Genomic DNA, 18,816 nt, shown 5'->3' on the forward strand with positions numbered 1-18,816 from the left:
ACTTTCTTCTCATATTGTAGAGTTAAAAAAAAAAAAAAAAAAAAAAAAAAAAAAGACCAGAGAGACAGAGACAGACAAAGACAGTAAGTGCAACCTAGAAAATGAAGCACTGCCCCATACTGTCAGTCCTCTAGCCTAAATTCTCTACCTGGAAGAATATGTAAACAGTGGCCCAGCTTGTATCTCCAAAGGTGAAGCCCTTCCAACTGACTCTTGGGGCTTTATCCCCAAGGATGATGAGGGGACCCATTAGTGCTATTGGCAAGGACAGTTTTGCATCCCCCTAGGACACCTTTGGTGAGTGGGAAAGGAAATCTGCTTTGAATTACAACCTGCATCTCTGAGCTTGGTGTGGGTACCCAGGGTCCTGGGATTTGGAGGGTATCTGCCATCCCAGAGCTCTCACTAAGCAAGTTTTTGCTGTCCAGACCCAAGTCAGAGACTGCTTTGTAACATTCAAGAGGCAGACACTGGCAGGGAGAGGTGGGAGGGGCAGAAGTCAGCCTTTCTCAAGCTCAGTTAAAAAATAGAAGGCTTTTTGTATTAAAAAAAAAATTGCATCCCATGTTTTAAATTTGTTAGATACCAGTTTCCAGCTGTTCTTTATTTCTACAATGGTAACCAGAGAGGTTTCTTTCCAAAATTAAATAGACTATAAACCCTTAAAGTTCTAGCACATAAGGCAGAGAGCACATCTCTTTGTCACTGCATCCTCAATGCAGAGCTGTGTCCAGGATACAGGAAGTATTAAAAATGTGTTGAATGAGTAAACAACGTAGACAAAGACCTCTTGTAGGTGGTTTCTGTCACAAAGTTTCTAATTAACATCTTCATAATAGCCCAAATTAGACAAACACATATCCAAATTTAAGGAGACTACAACAAACCATAAATGGAAAGTGACGGATCTATTCAATGGTGCAGCCCAAGAATATATAATTTAAAATATCACATGATATTACACAGAAAGCAATTTATAAAGCTAGTTATCCATTTGCCTTCATTTACCTGTTAATATAACTTTGTACCTAGAAAAGAAGGCTGAAGAGAAACGATCGGGCTGTGTTTGGGAAGTTGATGTTTTCTTTATATTTTCCATATTTTCTTGAGTGAACATTTACCATTTTTATAAGCAAGATACACTTTACAAAACCAATTGTAAAGAAATTTGAGAGAACCAAAAATGTGCTAAAAGACATCTAAGGGAGGATGTTTTGTTTTCCAGAAAACTGTTTCCACTGAAACAGAAATTGAAGTCATAAGTTATGTGGAAGACCCTGGATTTGAGACCCTGGAAGATTCTGTGTTTTGATTGGCACTGCAGCATTCTCGAAATGAACTCACACTCACATGCCTCAGCGATAAGAAGAACGGGAACTGTTGTTTCTTGGCTAAGAAGAGTTCAGAATTTACTGAACACTCAATTTAGTTGCAAGGCAATACACTCAGACAAATCTTTTAAAAGTGTACATGCCTCATCAGAAACTCCTTGCTCACTCAGGGTGATGGATTAATCTGATCATTCTGCCATGTCTTTTCTCCCCACTCCACAGGGTTCCAACTCCTCACCTGCCAGTCTTTATGATTTACATTACTTACCTCAAACTTTTGTACACGAGTCAGTTTTTAAGGCTGATGTCAACTGGCAGAGCTGGTTTTACAGTTGAAGCTGCCAATGGTAATACTCTACTAAAATATCAGGAAGAAAGCATTTTGCACCAGCCTGGAGTTAATTATGAACTTAGATTTGAGATGGTCTTTCCTAAAGCTAGAGCAAGTGGGAGCCATGGTGGGTTGTTGTTGTTTTATAGAATACTTTTTGTCTCAAGTAGTGTGTTGGGGGAGTGGGGGAAGGAGAGGGAGAGAAGCATGATCTCAAGTTCTATAGCTATGATTGAGGAAGCATGATTTGAAGCAAACTCATTAAAAACATGAAGAGCTAATATATCACTCCAAACCAAAACAGAACAGGATATTGTTTGAGATTGTATTCTTGAAGACAGCATTGATATTCAAGAACATACTGAGAAAGGCAGAACTGGGTTGGGAAGGGGGCTGCCTAATCAAGAATGAACTTTCTGCAAGAGATGCTTGCTTGCAAAGATTTAAGAGCAACTCCTGGGTGCTGTTCAAGTAGTTCTGTATCAGTCCTAGCCTTTTAGGTTCCGAAGACATTCTACAAACATTCCATCAAACATCCCAATCTAGAGATCCTCTTGTAGGATGATTTATGCCTCCCAGAGTTGGTTTAGTCAACTGGATTCAATAATGGGGCACACTGACTAACTACCAAATACTTGCAGAGGGTGCTCTTTTGGTAACCATCAATTGAAACTAGCAGCAGGTTGGACCCAGAACAACAGGCAGAGCAGTAAGACAGCTGTCAGTTGTTGCCTGCTTCCAAGTATTATGGACTGAATGTTTATGCCCATCCCCTTCTAATTCATATTGAAACTATACACCTCAGTGTGATGGTATTAGGAAGTGGGGGGTCTTTGAGAGGTGATTAGGTCATGAGGGTAAAGCCCTCATGAATGGGATTAGTGCCCTTTTAAAGAGACCCCAGAGAGTTTTCTCTCCTCTGTGTAAAGATACAAGAAGTTGGTATTCTGAAAGTAGTAGGAGGGCTCTCCTGAGAACCCTGCCATGCTGGCACCTTGAACAGAAAATACCAGTCTGCAGGACTGAGAAACAAGTTTGTTATTTATAAGTCACCCAGAGTATGATACTTGGTTGTAGCAGCCTGAACTAAGAGGCCAAGCGTTAGCAACTATGCCAGGTACTTTACACACATCATCTCCAAACCTGAGAAACCCACATTGTTTGTATTACTGCCTCCTTTTACAGGTGCAGTCACTAAGGAAAATGCATAATGAAGGGTTGAATTCCTGGCCCAAGTGATCCCAATAATGCAGAGGGGACTGCTGGAATAAAGCTGGAGTCTGGTTAGAAGTAGGACCTAGAGGGCATAGCCCATGGAGGTGCTGCTGCCATCACTGGCAAAATGTGTGATTACCTGACTTGTACACTATCTCTGTGAATGGTGTTCAAGAACCTGCATTCTTAATGAATATTCTTAGGTTCTGCATTCTGAAACTTGCTAGTGCCTTAGAATCACCTGGAGGCATCATCAAAACAGATTGTTGGGCCCTATCCTCAGTTTGTGATAGAGTAGATCTGGGGTGGGGTAGAAGGTTCTGCATTTCTACCAGGTGATGGGGCACCTGGGTGGCTCAGTCAATTAAGCGGCTGACTTCGGCTTAGGTCACGATCTCGAGATTTATGAGTTTGAGCCCTGCGTCCGGGCTCTGTGCTGACAGCCTGGAGCCTGCTTCAGATTCTGTGTCTCCTCCTCTCTGCCTCTCCCATGCTCATGCTCTGTCTCTCTCTCTCTCAATAAATAAATGTTTAAAAAATTTTTAAAAAATGTTTAGAAAGTTTCCAGGTGATGCTGATGCTCGTTTCCCAGCCACACATCACAAACAGTAGCACTGGGTATTTCTGATGAATACCAAAATTTGAAAACCAACCGTTGAAGGAATAAGTGATGGAAAAGTCCTGCCCCAAATTGCCCCCTTTTGGGCTTAATGCTCCTTCTCTGATATCTTTTAAACTAGAGCCTGGAAACCTAGGGTTATGCCCACTGCCTCTGCTACGAGGCTGGAAGAGAAGAAGGACACTGTCCCCAGTTTGGCAGGTTCTTCATTGTTGGGTGTGGTGCTCACTTCAGAGAAGCCTCCTTTGACCTTAGTGGCCAGCCATCACCAAGGTACTGAGCCAGTACCACCATCTGACTCTTGGTATGTTTCAAGGCCAACAAAGTGTAGACCACCGTGGACTATGACCTTCCTCTTCCTCACTGCTCAGCTTACGAACTCCTACCCATGTTTTAGAAACCCATATCCCATGTTTCCTTCTCCGTGAAGCCTTCAAAAATAGACTTTTGTTGATCCTGCCCTTGGGTTTTCATTCTGGGCTTTTGCCCCTCTGCTGGAGCTATTACACTGTACTTTATATGATTCACAGTTTGGATGTCTCCCCACTAGACTGTGTGCTTCAGGAGGATGGGGGCTCATGTGCAACTTATGTGCAGTGTCTAGGAGTATTGGACCCTCTTAAACCCTCTTTCAACCCTGGCACAGTTCCTTGCACATAGTCGGAACTGAGTGATATTTGTCAGAGATCACCAAGGCCTAGAATATCATGGAGAGGAAGATGGGTGTCTAATGAGAACATGATTGGAAATAACCAGGAGACACGTGTGCCTGATCATCTGGCTGGTGTAGCCTAGGTTCCTTTTTGCTGATGATGTGTCTAAGTTGTGACGTATCAAGAGCCGTGTAAAAGAAGTTAGGCTTTGGATGTGGCCTGTTTTGAGTGCTCTGTACAGTTTTCACTAGCCTTGTCAAGACAGATCAGAGTGTGAACGTTCTCTTAACAGTAAATACCCTCGTCAACAGGTTGATTAGACATTGGCACCCAGCTCTTTCCATCTCCCACCAGGACAGGATAGAGGGCCAGCTGTCTTCTAAAAAACCTTTAGTCACACGCTCAGAACAAACGCTGCTCCTCTAAGACATCATTTCCAGGAAGGATTTTAGTCCAATGTCTTTCTTTGGCAGTTGGAATTCTCTGAGTGCAGCATAGGGAAAGTGCTGGGAAGTCTGGAAGGGAAGTTCAGTGCGCCAACAGCACAACCATCTGAGGCTTATTGAAATGCTTCAAGGCCTCAAGCTATTTATGCAGCCTGGGCAAGAATTCCACATGGGCAAAGAACATCCTGATTAAAAATCCAAACGTTTTCATGGTGAGACTTGTATGTGTCAGGACCATCTGTTGGTGGAATTAATAAACCTTAGGTGCTAATCTGTTAAAGAAAAAGTAGGTGTCTAGAAGTGAGAACAGAGAACCAAAAACAATCTTTGGTGGCATGAGGTAAGGTGAAAATCCTAATGACAACAGGACTTCATGTTAACCCAAGGATCTTTGTGACAGTGACTGTGTCATTATTCCTGCTTCCACACCCTGCAAATAAAGTTCCAGGATACAAACTTTTTGAAAGCCTTTTTTAAAAGAATATTATACTGAACCATAAGACAATCATATTTTTTCCAGTATTCTTCTGTTTTAGGTAATATATGAGAATGTAAATTCACTTCAGAATGAGAACTGTTTAACACAGATGACAGTGAATTGTGTAAGTCCACAAATTGAACAGGACTACCTTTCTCATTCCCCCCCCCCCCAAATATTCTTGTTCTTTGTACTCAACATTGTCTTTATCTTCTCTCAGCTAGGACCATTACAATGCAACTAAAATCCTGGCCTCCAGGACTGCCTTTCTTAGAAAAACCTACATAAAAGGCACATCACCCTACCTCACCCCCGTCCCAAGTCCTCGGATAATTCCATTGCCTTCAAGTTAAAGCTCCTTTCAACACTGAGTCCCAGGGGGCTCAGCTCCTTACTAATTCCCCAGTCACAATCCCAAGGAGTGCCCTCCATAACAAACACCATGCTGTCTCTTCCCTCCAACCCTCTCTGTAAGCTTTCTCTTGTGGAAAAAAAAAAAGCCTTTTCAATCTTTTTCTTCATCGGATGATGCTTTTTTTTTTTTTTAAAGATTTTATTTTTAAGTAATCTCCACACCCAACAGGGGCTTGAACTCTCACAACCCCGAGATCAAGAGCTGTGTGCTCCACTGACTGAGCCAGCCAGGCACCCCTTAACAGTTATCTTCTAAGTCTCAGTCCTGTGCCACCAGGAAATCTCTGTATTCCCCAGGAAACTTCTGGTTGATTCTATTTTACAGTTTACTGTATTATTTAAAAGAAATTTTTTTGTCTCATTTAAAGTGGAAACACGCTGAGGTCAAGGACAATGTCTTGACCGTGTACTTAACCACTGAGTTGGAATTGGCTGAATTTAGCTGAACAATGAAAAACAAAGTGCATTTCTTAAAAGTGTATCAGAACAGAAAACTATGTATATTCAATTTAGCTCTAGAGCACTGAGCTGTAATGGGTAGATTCACTTATTAAAGCTGTACGGTGACAGCCAGAAATTACATTATCACCAAAGCTTAATAATGAAATAGTAAGAACTCACGGTTGGTGTGGCTTTTGCTCCAGAAATGCCTTTCTCTACCTCACCAGCTGGACATCTCTTGGGCTCTGCAGAGCTCCTGCTGAAATTCCTTCAACCAGTACTACCCATTTGTACTACTACTCATAGCCGGTACCACTACCCTCGATAAATGGGTGGCAGGTGCAACAAAACTAGCCCACGTGGCCCATAAGTATTGTTTTAAAGTTCTAGTGGATTCTTTTCACCATGAAGGTGTGTTACTAGATTAGTTTCATTCATTAAAATTAAAAGCAACGATCTGTAGATGTCAGTGATAAACTGAAAGAAGATATAAACCTGGGGGGTGGGGCAATTGCTGGAAAGAAATCAACAATAAAGTATCCCCGTCGTAGTTCAAAGGTCAGCAAGCTTCTTAAAGATCTATATAGTAAATATTTTCAGCTGTGAGAGCCATCTGTTCTCTGCTGCAACCACTCAGTTCTGCCATTATAGCACAAAAGCAACCACAGACAGTATATAAATGAGAGTGGCTGTGTTCCAATAAATCTTTATTTACAAAAACCAGGCAATGAGCCAGGTTTGGACTGTGGGCCAGTATTTATCTGTACACAGCTTAATGGATCCAAAATGCTACATTTGAATGTGCTCTTTCTTTTTTTCTCTTTTTCTTGTGTTTTTTTTTTTTTATTTTAAAGCAAAGCAATCGATTTGAGAAATATGTTTAATCACATAAAAATCATTCTATGGTGGGGAGGGGAGGTGGTGGTGAAAAAATTTGTGTTTGAACTTAACCTTGTTACAAGCTGGTTTTGTAAGAAACTTGGGTCCAGAATTCTGTTCACACTTTTATCTGTTTATATGTTTTATACCATTTTCAAATAAGTGTGTGTTTTAATCACCTCCACTGAATCATGAAGAGGAAAGACTTAATCTGATTTCCTGTGGATTTCCTGTGCCCAGGAAAGTGTTCAACACACAGAAAGCAATCAACATCTTAATTGTTGACAAATAAAAGACGAGCAACTGGGCCAATTCAAACTCTCGGTTATTTGGTCTCAGATATTTGGTTCTAAAGAGTGATAAGTGGTATTTCAACCACATAACTTTTTCCCAACAAGTTGTGCTATGGTTGTGTTCTGGGCGACAAGCCCATTTGTATACCCCTTTGAAACATTTCTGGAATTCCCCTGCCTGCACACTTCAGAACCATGGACCTTGAGAGACCTGATAACGCAACAGTCAGATCCTGGAATTTTTCATTAGAAATTAATTACCTCAATGAGGATGAATCCTCCTCCCTGCATGAGATTGCCAGATGTAGCAAATAAAAATAGATGAAGCCCAGTTAAATTTGAATTTAAGATAAATTTTGCATGGGGCATACTTACACTATAAAACTATTAATTTTTTATCTGAAATTCAAGTTTAACTTGGATTTCTGTATTTTATCCGGCAACTATGAACTTGCAGGACAGCCTATTTGAAAAATGGCTCTGAGGATGCTTGAAAGTCCAGTACAACGAACGAGCAAAAAACACCCTTTGCAGTAAAGAAAAATAGCCAAGTTTGGGGCACCTGGGTGGCTCAGTTAGTTAAGCGTCTGATTCGACTCCGGTCATGATCTTGCAGTTGGTGAGTTCGAGCCCCGCGTCAGGCTCTGTGCTGTCAGCTTGGAGCCTGGAGCCCACTTCAGATTCTGTGTCTCTCTCTCTGCCCCTTCTCTGTTTGTTCTCTGTCTGTCTGTCTCTCTCTCTCTCTCTCAAAAATAAACACTTAAAAAAATAGCCAAGCTGGACCACTTTGGAGCAGAAAAATCACAGCTGAGCTATATGACGTTTCTCTGAGGGAATCTTATACCTGGGATCTTGGCTCAGACCCCCTAATCACTTTTTAACAGCCCATGTACAACCTCCTGGGAAGCTCACCACTTTACTTCCTTCTTATTGCCGTAGAGGAACCAATATCTATCCATCCATGCACCTACCTATCAACCTACCTATGTACCTAACATTTTGGAGTCAACCAACCAGCATCTGAATTCCTGGCATCTCTATTAGCTTTGTGACCTGGGAAACACCTCTAAACCTCTTAGTCTTTGTTCCCCATGTGTCTAATATGAAGAATAAATAGTAACTAAACCAGCAGGTCGATTTGCACAGAGACAGGTACATACCAGAAGTATTATTGTTGTCAGCTATTATTATCATTGTTTTTCCACATTGTGACAAAATGCCAGTACTGGTCCCTTAGCTTCCCCACCCACAGTCTGACTCCAAATCAGGTGACTTCACACTGGCCTCGGGTGTCTTCCTCTCCTTCATTCTGTGGCTCTCATGGGGTCTCACTTTCTGACTGCCACAGCACTCCCCTGTGCCTAGAACCCAGAAGGGGACTGCTAGTCCCTTGCAATGACCGACCGAAACCACTTCAGGGACCTGCTCCTCCAAATGGTTGTGCCCTGAGTCTGCTCATCATTCACGACTTGTTCACTTCCCACGTCTCAGCCTTGGATGTGTCCGGCTTGGACCTCACCATGTTCCTCTTGCCTACTCAGTGTCCTGACTGGTTTCTACTTGAACTTAAACTCTCTCTTGTTCATTCTCTCACTACAGGCTAATTTCTAGGTGCCGAGATGAACTAAATTAACAGTTCTAAATTCTAGTCCTGAGTTTCTAATCATCTCTGTCACTTTGAGCTGGTAGTACTATCTCCTTACCTCCATTTCATAAATGAAAAAGGAATAAAACCGGCATCTCCCGCTTCTTAGTGTGAAGAGCACTTCCAAAACTATAAAAACAAATTAAACTATTATTCTTTGTTAATTAAAATCCTAGGACATACACATTTCCTGGTACAGTTTGCGCTATTCGTAACAATTGGTAAAAAGATGTAGCCAAAGACCCATTTACAGCTACTGGACTATCACATTAAGTGACCTCAGCCTTGAAGATTCCAGACACTCAGATCTATTATATGGTTGACTTAAAAAAACAAACAAACAAACAAAAAAACCCAGCTTTCTCTCAGTGTGTTCTATATTGCTAGAGCACTACTAATCTACAACTGACCATAACTGTTGGTGATAAAGGACAGAGGAGGAGTTTGTTTAAATTGTGATCTCTGGTGAGTGCTGCAGTCTACACTGGAGTCATGGAATTGGAATGTTTGATCTGCACGGCTCATTTAGCACAGGGGGGAAAGGGGCCTCCTTTCACACCCTGGCAGGAGGGCAGGGGCTGAGCAAATCACCGGAAGTGATGTCAGAGACTCTCCTCCCTCCAGCTTTGTTAGTGATAGAGATGGTGGGATATGGGCCTGGTGCTTGGGAAGTCCACTCAAGAATTACAACCAGACTCTAATCCTAAAATGGTCTGTCTGGTGGGAAGAAGAAGCAAGTGATTTAATGACCAGCTAATGGGATGATAGATACGTGAGGGTACTGATGTTGCGCCCTGGAAGTCAGAGAAACAAGAGGTGCATACCAGATGGAGAAACTGAGGAAGACTTTGTGGAAAAGCTGGCATCTCAGTGAGGACCCTACTGCCGAACTTGTTTTATAAATATCAATATTTTTAAATATCTTAATTTTATTAATTGTATTATTTAAATACTTAAATATTTATATTTTTAAGGCATGAAAATGCTGAAAAAAATTTTTAAAGTTTATTTATTTATGAGAGATAGAGACAGAATGAGTGGGGGAGAGGCAGAGAGAGAGAGACACACACACACAGAATCTGAAGCAGGCTCCAGGCTCTGAGCTGTCAGCACAGAGCCCAATACGGGGCTTGAACTCACAAACCGTGAGATCATGACCTGAGCTCAAGTTGGACGCTTAACCAACTGAGCCACCCAGGCGCCCCAAGATGTGAAAATATTTAAATACAAGATGATAATGGACATGTATGTTGAGCTCAACACATTTTCTCTATGGGAAGCCTGTATATTTTTTGTCTGGTTTTTATGACTATCTTAGTCACTTGAGAAAATGAACAATAACTGATCTATAAAATAGTTACTAATGTTTAGAGAGCTGTGCATTTAGGACTTTACAAACCTTATCCTATATGATAAATAGCAATTGTCAGAATGCATTCCAGGAGGTCAGACTCCAGAATCTGTATTCTTATATACTGTATTAAGCTGCCTGTGTCAGGCCCGGTGTCTTTCATTTTGTGATGGAGTAATTTTGGGTGTGCCTAGAAATCGACTATAAGTCTTTGATTTGAAAAGGCTTGCTCCTCCAATCACTGTGGCTGGATAGAGAACTGTTTTAGTTGTAACAACAGGAAAATACAGTCAATTCTTCACTATCTGGGTTAATGGAGGAGAATAGTGGCATGGATAATCCAATACAGTGCACAAAAATCACCTGGTGGTTGATTGCATTACATTAAATTACTTTAAAAATTACATGACATTTTCGTAGGTAATTATGTACTATTTATGTACTTTTTATAATTCAACACTCAACATTCAATGTTCTTTGAGCATACTTTGCAACAAGGTCAGGGTGGCGAGAAAGAACTGAAAAAGTTTAATCAGGATTGAACATTGCTTCTCGGATGTAAATAACCAAAAATCCGATGGTAGGAAAAACTCAGTCATTCTGTCTTCAGAAAGAAAGCTTATAGTAGCCCCCATCCCACAGGCTGAAAGAATTCTGAGCTCACCTGAGAAATGAAATTTATCATTCATGTCTTCTGCCTCCATGCAAAGATGCTGTTTTGTACATAGGGTGTGGGAGCTCTATAAAAATTCAGGAACATTGAGAGAACCCAATTATCTGGCCAAAGAGAGTTTTCTTTTACACAGTTAAATCACAGGTAGATTGCACACACAAAAAGAAGGTAAGAGTAAAGGTAAAAGTAAGCACTTGTAAAGGTTAAACAACCAAAGCAAATAGGCCCCTTCTAGTGCTCTTGCTTCAGAGTCACTGTCTCAAGTAGTAATACACTCCATCTGAGAATATTATTTGGGACTAGGGTCCAGGGAAGTCCCCTCGGATAGCTAAGCATAGAAAGTGTGTTGCTTAGATCTTCCCAGTATCTATCATCCCATCTTGTGGAAACATCATCTCAATTTTTCTTTAGTAAGCTATTACTTTGCTATGAGTGCAGGTTTGGTGTGATCAAGGTGCTTTGGCTATGGGACACAAAATGGACAGATCAGACTCTTCTAGGAATTTGCATATAGAACAGAGTAGTATCAAACTCATAAACAAATCCAATTTATTCCCAAAAAAGCACTTGGAATAGACTTTTCAGAGTTGCTGTGGTCTGGTTCTTAGCATAGCCTGGTTCTTATTCTCATCAAGGCTTGGTCATTCAGCCTTTTCTTGGCTCATGTGACCTAATCGGTGTCATTCCTTTTTGTTTGTTCAATTTAGCCAGAGTGGTTTTCTGTTGCTTGCAAACAGTGAACCCAACCTGCAACAACAAACACAGAAGCCAAAGAAATCAGACACGTGTGGGTGAAGGTGTCTATGAAGCGCTTTCTAAAATACCTTCAGCTCAGGTGGACTCAGCTAATCCAGGTCCTCATTTACCAGACGATGAAGCGGAGAGATAACAGGACTTTTTCAAAGCATAAAGTTTGAAGCCAGGCCTTCTAATGCTTTTCAGCACCTAACAAAAATAGTGACACGGTCTTCTCTGTTTGGGTCACTAGGGTACATAGGCGGGCAACTGATGCAAAATGCTACTTCAAAGACCCCTTCAATTAATCAATGATTATTTATTGCAAGGCACTGTGCTAGGCACTATGGAGAGTACATGGAAGATAAGACCAAAGTCCCTGCCCTCAAGGAGCTTACAATCTAGCTGGGAAGACAAGGCATAAGTACAAGGAAAATTAAGTAACAATACAGGAGTTAACTTAAAATGCAAGATAACAGTACAAGAGATTTCCAAAAGTAGTACCTGATTAATTACTAAATGAGTGGTATTGACAGGGATTGTAGCTAACCCAGAGGAAGGACATCCTAAAGGGCTGAGGTGTGGGAAGACTTCGCAGACGCCTGGGGCTGGAGCTACCCTAGGACAGTCAGGAATTGGGTGAGAAATAAGGGTGGGGAGGGCATGTCAGGAGGGGTCAGCCATACATCAAAAGGCACAGAGGTGAGACCAAAAGCAAGCAGTGTTCAGGGGCCAGTGAGGGCTCAGTGTAGCTGGGTACAAAGTTAAGTTGTTATTAGATTAAGGGCCTTAAACGATCAAGTTTAGATTTTATCCTTTTGGCTATGGGGTTGAGGAAAGCTTAAAACAACAGATATCCATAGGTTAAATATGCAAAAGACTTACGTAATCAAGAGGAAATATTCAAGTTTGATCTTCAGGACATTTATTTGTGGATTCTGACCCTCTCTGCTTGCAAAGAGGATTTGAAATGGTGTCTTCGGGGTTGTCAATTCCAAAGGGATACTCTGAATCACCTAACTTTGGATCATGGCCAGAGACTTTGGAGTCCCTCTGTCATGTCAAATTATAACTAGCACAAGGGTGAGCTAACAAGTTCCCTGACAGGCAGGCAGGAAAAATGCTCCCAAAAGACAAGTATCTTTACAAATGACAGAATATTTATTAACAATACCTTTAAAAAAAGATTACATATGCTAGATCACTGGTAAATATCATTTACACTGGGGTCGGGAACTACCTGGGGTATCATTTTTTTTTCATTCATTTTATTGTTTTGTTGATTTTTTTGTGTGTGTGATTTTAAGTTTTGTTTTATTTTAACATAGAAGTAACCATATCAAACTAAGAAAGGAACACAGCTTGAAATACTGACAATAATTTTTTTTTCTGGTTACCACCCTATTTTTTACACAAGTGGAATCCTGATTAGGACAGGACCTTGTTGGATAAATAGAGTGAGAAGGTTGAAAATTTAACTTATATTATTTGTAAGCAAAAAATGACAAATTACAGGCAAATTTGAGCTCTCAAGAAAGAATAAAAGGTGGCAGAGTGTTCACATGTGAAAATTTTTATAGAAAATTTCATTGCCTTTTATATGCACTGTTCCACAAGTGTCAGCTGCTTACAAAACCTCCCCCATTATAACAAATAGTTCTTTTCATAAGAATATGTGTTTTTTTATATTGTAATTTCCCAATATGTGATTTTAAGACTTGGAAGGTAAAGCTTATAAAGCAACTAAGCTACTTACTGCAAAACAGGATAATCATCAAGATAACATACAGTTATACTAAAGATCTTTTGTAGTGTCGTGAAAAATTTCTTCGCAGCAACTATCTGCTGAAATAGGAGAAATGTGCCAAACTCCATACATGATTTTGATTCAAAAGAAGGGCTCTATTATTAAAGAGATACACATATATAAAGAAATTATGACTCCAACAACAGAGAATTACCTTTTTTAAAAATGTACATTCAAGACAGATACAGTTAAAGATAATAAAATTATCTTTTATCCTTTGAAAGAGTTGGTTGACTATAGTAACTTTTGGTCTATGTTACTACTGGATAGGTAACTTCAAATTTAATGTCTAAGATAATGCTACTACAGACACAATGCTAACTTAGCTGAGTGAAAAGAAAGTCTTACTGTACAATGCTAAATTCAGGGATGGGAATATTGCACAAGGTAACTCTTGGGCAGTTAGTTTAGGTTTCTAGTTCACAACCATTCCTGAAACCATCTCAAGTTGTGTTGAACAACAAAATTCACAAGAGGGTGGGAAAACATATTGTACATGTCAAAAAGGACTTGACTCAATGCATTAACTATCCAAAGAGTCATTTACACATCGCAGCCTTAAGTTCCAGACCAAATCTTCAGCTGTTCTGCCACTGAATCCTTGTAAAACTGTACAGTTTATAATTTATTTATCAATATGAGTTTCAAACTTTTTCTTTAAAGGAAATATTTTCAAATAATAATTGTATGATTGTGTTGCCCATAGCATTTTACAGCAGAGGAAAAAATTAATATCTACATTTCATGTTAACTTTAAAAAATTCTATAAAACACTAAATATATAATAAAAAATATGCATATAAGGACATATGTAAACTGCTTTGGTAACATCATATTACAGATGTCTTCAGTGCATTGCAGAGTTTCCAAAGAAACTTCAGACAAAGCTAGGTTTGCTTTGAGGAAGTACTGTATAATGCCATTCCTAAAGAAGCAAAAAACATTTTTTTTTCCAGTAATAAGATGTACTTGAACAACAATATTACTTAGTACTGGGTGTCTTCAAAACAACTAGCTAAATGTTGCTTATTTTATAAATAGCAAGTCCTTTAGATAACTTTTGTCATAAACTGGACCTAGCTGTGAGGGAAATCACGATCGTACTGATGGCTGACAGTGTGCATGCATTCGAAGTAGAAGGCCCGGCTCCTCTTGCATAGGCATCTGGAAAGACAGAATAATTTCATTCAGTATTGCCTTGCCCGGGATACAATGGAAAGCAAGGCCACAGCACTTTTCGAAACAGTAGAAATGGCTAGATTCTACCAGAAATAACAATTTCCTAGTGATTTTTTATTTTTTATTTTATTTTAGTTTTTTTTTTTTTAAGTTTATTTATTTTGAGAGAGAGAGGGAAGGAGAGAGAGTATGGGAAGGGCAGAGAGACAGGGGAGAGAGAGAGAGAGAGAGAGAGAGAGAGAGAGAGAGAGAGAGAGAGAGAGAGAGAGAGAGAGAGAGAGAGAATATCCCAAGCAGGCTCTGTGCTGTCAGCGCAGAACCCGATGTAGGGCTTGAACTCATGAAGTGTGAGATCATGACCAGAGCAGAAACCAAGAGTAGGATGCTTAACCGACTGAGACACCCAGGTGCCCCTCTTAATGACTTTTTAATGTCAGTTCTATGACTACCTACCTAGGAACCTAAGAGCACCTTATGGGACATCTCCGGACCTCTGTGAAAGCATTTCATGAGGATGTCCACATCTAACGTAAGAAGAAACTTCAATATTACTAATAACATTGCTAATAACTATTACATCAGTGATGCAGCAAAATAAAAGTTGCTACTCCCTTTTGAATTCTACCTTTGTGCTGGGCACAGGGCACTGTGACACTTAATTCCTACAAAAACCTTAAGCACATCTGGTATTGTGACACTCTTTCACAGATGAGGAAATTAGGATCCAGAGAAGTAAGAAAACTTGTCTAAGATCAGTGAGTTAGTAAATAGCTGAATTGGGATTCAAATCCACATCTGTCTAAATATACCTCCCTTTTCCCCCAGAATAATCTCAATCCTTTTACTTAAAACCTTTTCTTACAGGTCTTCCAGTTTTCATAGTTAACAGACTACCAGCTGTTGTTTGAGGCTCCTCCAAAATTGTAAGGTCTTTGACCAACAAAATGGACAATCTTTTGAGGAAGAGAACTTGTTTTTTTCTTTTTTTCACAGTCACATCCTTATTATCTAATATCAATTATATCAATATAATTGCTTAAGATACGTTTTTGTAATGAATTAAACCAAGAATCACTGGTCTAAACAACAACAACAACAGAACAACAATGAAAATCCTTATAATGATAAGAAAGTATGAAGTGAGATTTTAACAAAGTGAGATGAACTGACCCCCAAACAAACCCCAATCTCAGGTTTTTGTGGCCTGGTGATTACTTCCACATCTCAGGTTCCACAAATTTGGTTCCTTTCAACAGAATTTAGAGCCCTTGCTTTAGTGAGATATAGAATCCAATTCTCCCCAGGTTGTTTTTGTTTTTTTTTTTTAAGATAAAAATGCCTTTAGTGTCCACCTGAAAAAAGGGTGCAGTAAACATAAACTTTATCTGGAAATTGGCAAATCATCCTGAGTTGGGAGCATAGTTTGATACAGCTTCAGGGTCCCTATGAAGTCTTGTTGTATTTGTCCAATGCTTAGCAAATGCTTATTCAGGAGAAGGGTTAAATGACCAATGAACATTTTCTTTTCTGATGGGAAGCATCCAAATTTTATAGATGCAGTGAAAATTGCTTAGTGAGTGCCTTCCTATAAGTTGCTATCACACACTAGACCCTTTCCTCATCTGAAAAATAATGTGATGGATACCTAGCAGAGGGGCTGAAACTCAGAACGCTATGTTGAGAATTTTGTCCATGATTTAAAATATTATGTTGCCACTGATGGCTTGAAAATTTATATTTCCAGCCTACATTGAACCCCTTATCTCCAGGCAGTTAAATCCAAAAGCCAATGAAAATCTACACTAAGACTTCTAACTGCAATTTTTTTTATTGTGGTAAAACATATGTGTTATAAAAGTTACCGCTGTAAAAAAAAAAAAAAAAAAAAAAAAAAAAGTTACCGCTGTAACTATTTTACAGTGAACGAGTCAGGGGCATGAAGTATACCCCAATGTTGTTCAACCAGCACCACTATCTAGGTCAAGGACTTTTTCATCACCCCAACTGGAAACCCAGTACCCATTAAGCTGCAATTCACACCACTGGCCAGCCTCTACCAGTCACTAATCTGACTTCTGTGTCTATGGATTTGCCTTTTCTATTTTTTTTAATAAATGAAATCATACAACAATAAAAAATAATATGCTGCTGAGATATCTGCAAACATAGTGCTTAAAAAACAGGATTGAATATATTTGCTCAAAAAAGAACATTCTTACATATTATTCAACAATCTTTGTCAACAGAGATAATCTTTGCTATACATGGACATGCATGTTTATGTACACGTTATATACACACATTCAAAATAGTGCCAAGTTCAAAAGATTTTCAGCCACAGACATTGAGTTACATGGTCCTGCTAAAGACAAATTGCTACAGCACTTTAAAGACCCCTTTGTTTATTCCTCCTGAGTGACTCATGCTTTTAACTTTCTAAGCTGCAATTTTGCTGTTGTTGTAGATGCACACCACACAGGTCCACACGGGAAAACCTGTGTGATGGATTTGGGGATGCTTTAATCTGATTTTTTGATTAGCAACTGATAAAATCAGTCAAAACTGGTCACATCGTCTTTTTGTGTGAAACCGCCTATGATCAGTGAACATCACTTGTCTGATGGAAGGGGACGGCACTGCCCATTTTTGGAGAAGACTTTCTTTGTGGGCTTCACTTTGTCTGAGCCCGGACTCACTGGCAAGGCTTAGGAGCTACAGCAGGGAGGGGCAAGGGAGGAAAAACACACTCTTACTTGATATCTTTGGAATTCGAATTTGTTCACTGGGGCTGCCATCTCCTCCATCACTGAATGGCTTAATTTCTATTATATAATCTTCATCAAAAGGCAAAGAGAGCTCCACTGATGTTTTATTTGTCTCAATGACAGATGTGCTGCTTTGTCTGTTCCATCTGTACAAGACCTGCCAATGCAGAAAGAACAGGTGTCACCTGCTGTCCTCACAAAAGCCCCAAAGATGGAGCATTCATTCGTTCTCACCTCTGGGCACCAGCGAAATGTGGGAACACGGAGGTTGTCAGACTGCCCGCACACACTTGGGAGGCTCATTTATACCCGGGGGCACGTCTGCAGCCACCATTTCATGATGAGGAAAGCGTTTACAGGACACTGCAGCATGGGGATGGGGTTAGCATGAGTCACCCACCACGCCATGTGGCCTCACATAACCTCTGGAAGGCTCAGATAATACACCTGGAAGATGAATAACTCTTGGAGGATGTACAGAGCTCAGTTATACATGAGGGGCTCTGGCGTCGGAATCAACTTGGCCACTAGAAAGAGGACCAAAGTCCTCACTACCTCTCTGGGCTTCATTTTCCTCATCTGTAAAACGGAAACAATGACACCCACCTTTCTGGGGTGTTTTCAAGGTTGCAAAAGGACTGACTGTAAGTGAAGGACTTGGCTCAAATGAAGCATGTAAGACATAGTATTTATGAAGACTTAAAGGGAACAAGAGATAACACACGTGGCAAAGGTGAGAAGCACAAGGAAGGCATCATACGTTATTATCACCATGAATCCTTTGGAGAAAGCACATTTCAGCACAGGGAGAGATTTCCAAAAGGCAAGGGCGGGAACCCTCTTTTCCTTGCACTGAGACCCCTTTTTGAGCTCTGTGGAAAACAGGGTATTATGTGGCAGTCACTGTCACTCCAGAAGTGTCTATAGCTTCACCGGTCCTATTCATGCATGCTTCCCTTCTTGGCCTCCCCTGGGTCTGGGTCTGGGTTGGTGGCTCATTTGACTAGGTACCCAACTAGGTCTCCCGAAAACACATCCACCTGCCTGCCTGGTATTTCCTACTCTGACTGCCATCAGCTATGATCAGAAACAAAATCTAAAAGCCTGGACAAGTGCATCTACTGTTTTGGATATAAAGACTGTGCTGATAACTATCCCATAAATACTTTCTGATGTTTATTGTGACCTAGGTCTCTTATTGACATCACCATGTTTAACTGTCACAGCAATCTGACAAGACAGGCATTATTAGTCCTTGCCAAAGATGAGGAGCCTGAGGCCGGAAGATGTCACAGAGCTAGTGAGAATTCCTAACCCGTACTCTTAAATCACTACCATCCAGTACCTTCAGTTTCTGCTGGTAGTTAAGAAACATAGGGTTGGGTGAGATCGGTGGTCCTCAGTCTTGGCTGTGTGGTAGAAACACTTGGGGAACATGAGAAATACTGACGCTCAGGGGTTCTCAACAGGGTGGGAGGGCTGAAGGAACAATTTTGCTCCTCTCCCCCAGGGGCCATTTGGTGATGTCTGCAGACATTTGTGGTTGTCACAACAGGTGCTA

At 40.4% G+C, this 18,816-nt stretch overlaps 2 protein-coding genes across 10 annotated transcripts in view; one reads left to right on the forward strand and one right to left on the reverse strand.

Moving 5' to 3' along the window:
* The window catches only part of IL5RA (interleukin 5 receptor subunit alpha), a 38,803-nt gene extending 33,035 nt beyond the window's left edge, over positions 1-5,768 (forward strand). For both annotated transcript variants that reach the window (XM_058726180.1, XM_058726181.1), the window contains one exon: positions 1,226-5,768. In XM_058726180.1, the coding sequence (XP_058582163.1) occupies positions 1,226-1,312 (87 nt within the window). In that variant the 3' untranslated portion in view covers positions 1,313-5,768. The remainder of the gene's footprint in view (positions 1-1,225) is intronic.
* A 6,035-nt stretch (positions 5,769-11,803) lies between these two features.
* Positions 11,804-18,816, reverse strand: part of CNTN4 (contactin 4) — a 914,517-nt gene continuing 907,504 nt past the window's right edge. For 7 of the 8 annotated variants that reach the window (XM_058726188.1, XM_058726182.1, XM_058726183.1 and 4 more), the window contains 2 exons: positions 17,244-17,412; positions 11,804-14,475 (listed from right to left, as the gene is read on the reverse strand). In XM_058726188.1, the coding sequence (XP_058582171.1) occupies positions 14,375-14,475; positions 17,244-17,412 (270 nt within the window). In that variant the 3' untranslated portion in view covers positions 11,804-14,374. The remainder of the gene's footprint in view (positions 14,476-17,243; positions 17,413-18,816) is intronic. The other variant, XM_058726189.1, reaches the window with a different exon arrangement.

The sequence above is a fragment of the Neofelis nebulosa genome, chromosome 4 (assembly GCF_028018385.1).
Source record: "Neofelis nebulosa isolate mNeoNeb1 chromosome 4, mNeoNeb1.pri, whole genome shotgun sequence".
Lineage (NCBI taxonomy): Eukaryota > Metazoa > Chordata > Mammalia > Carnivora > Felidae > Neofelis > Neofelis nebulosa.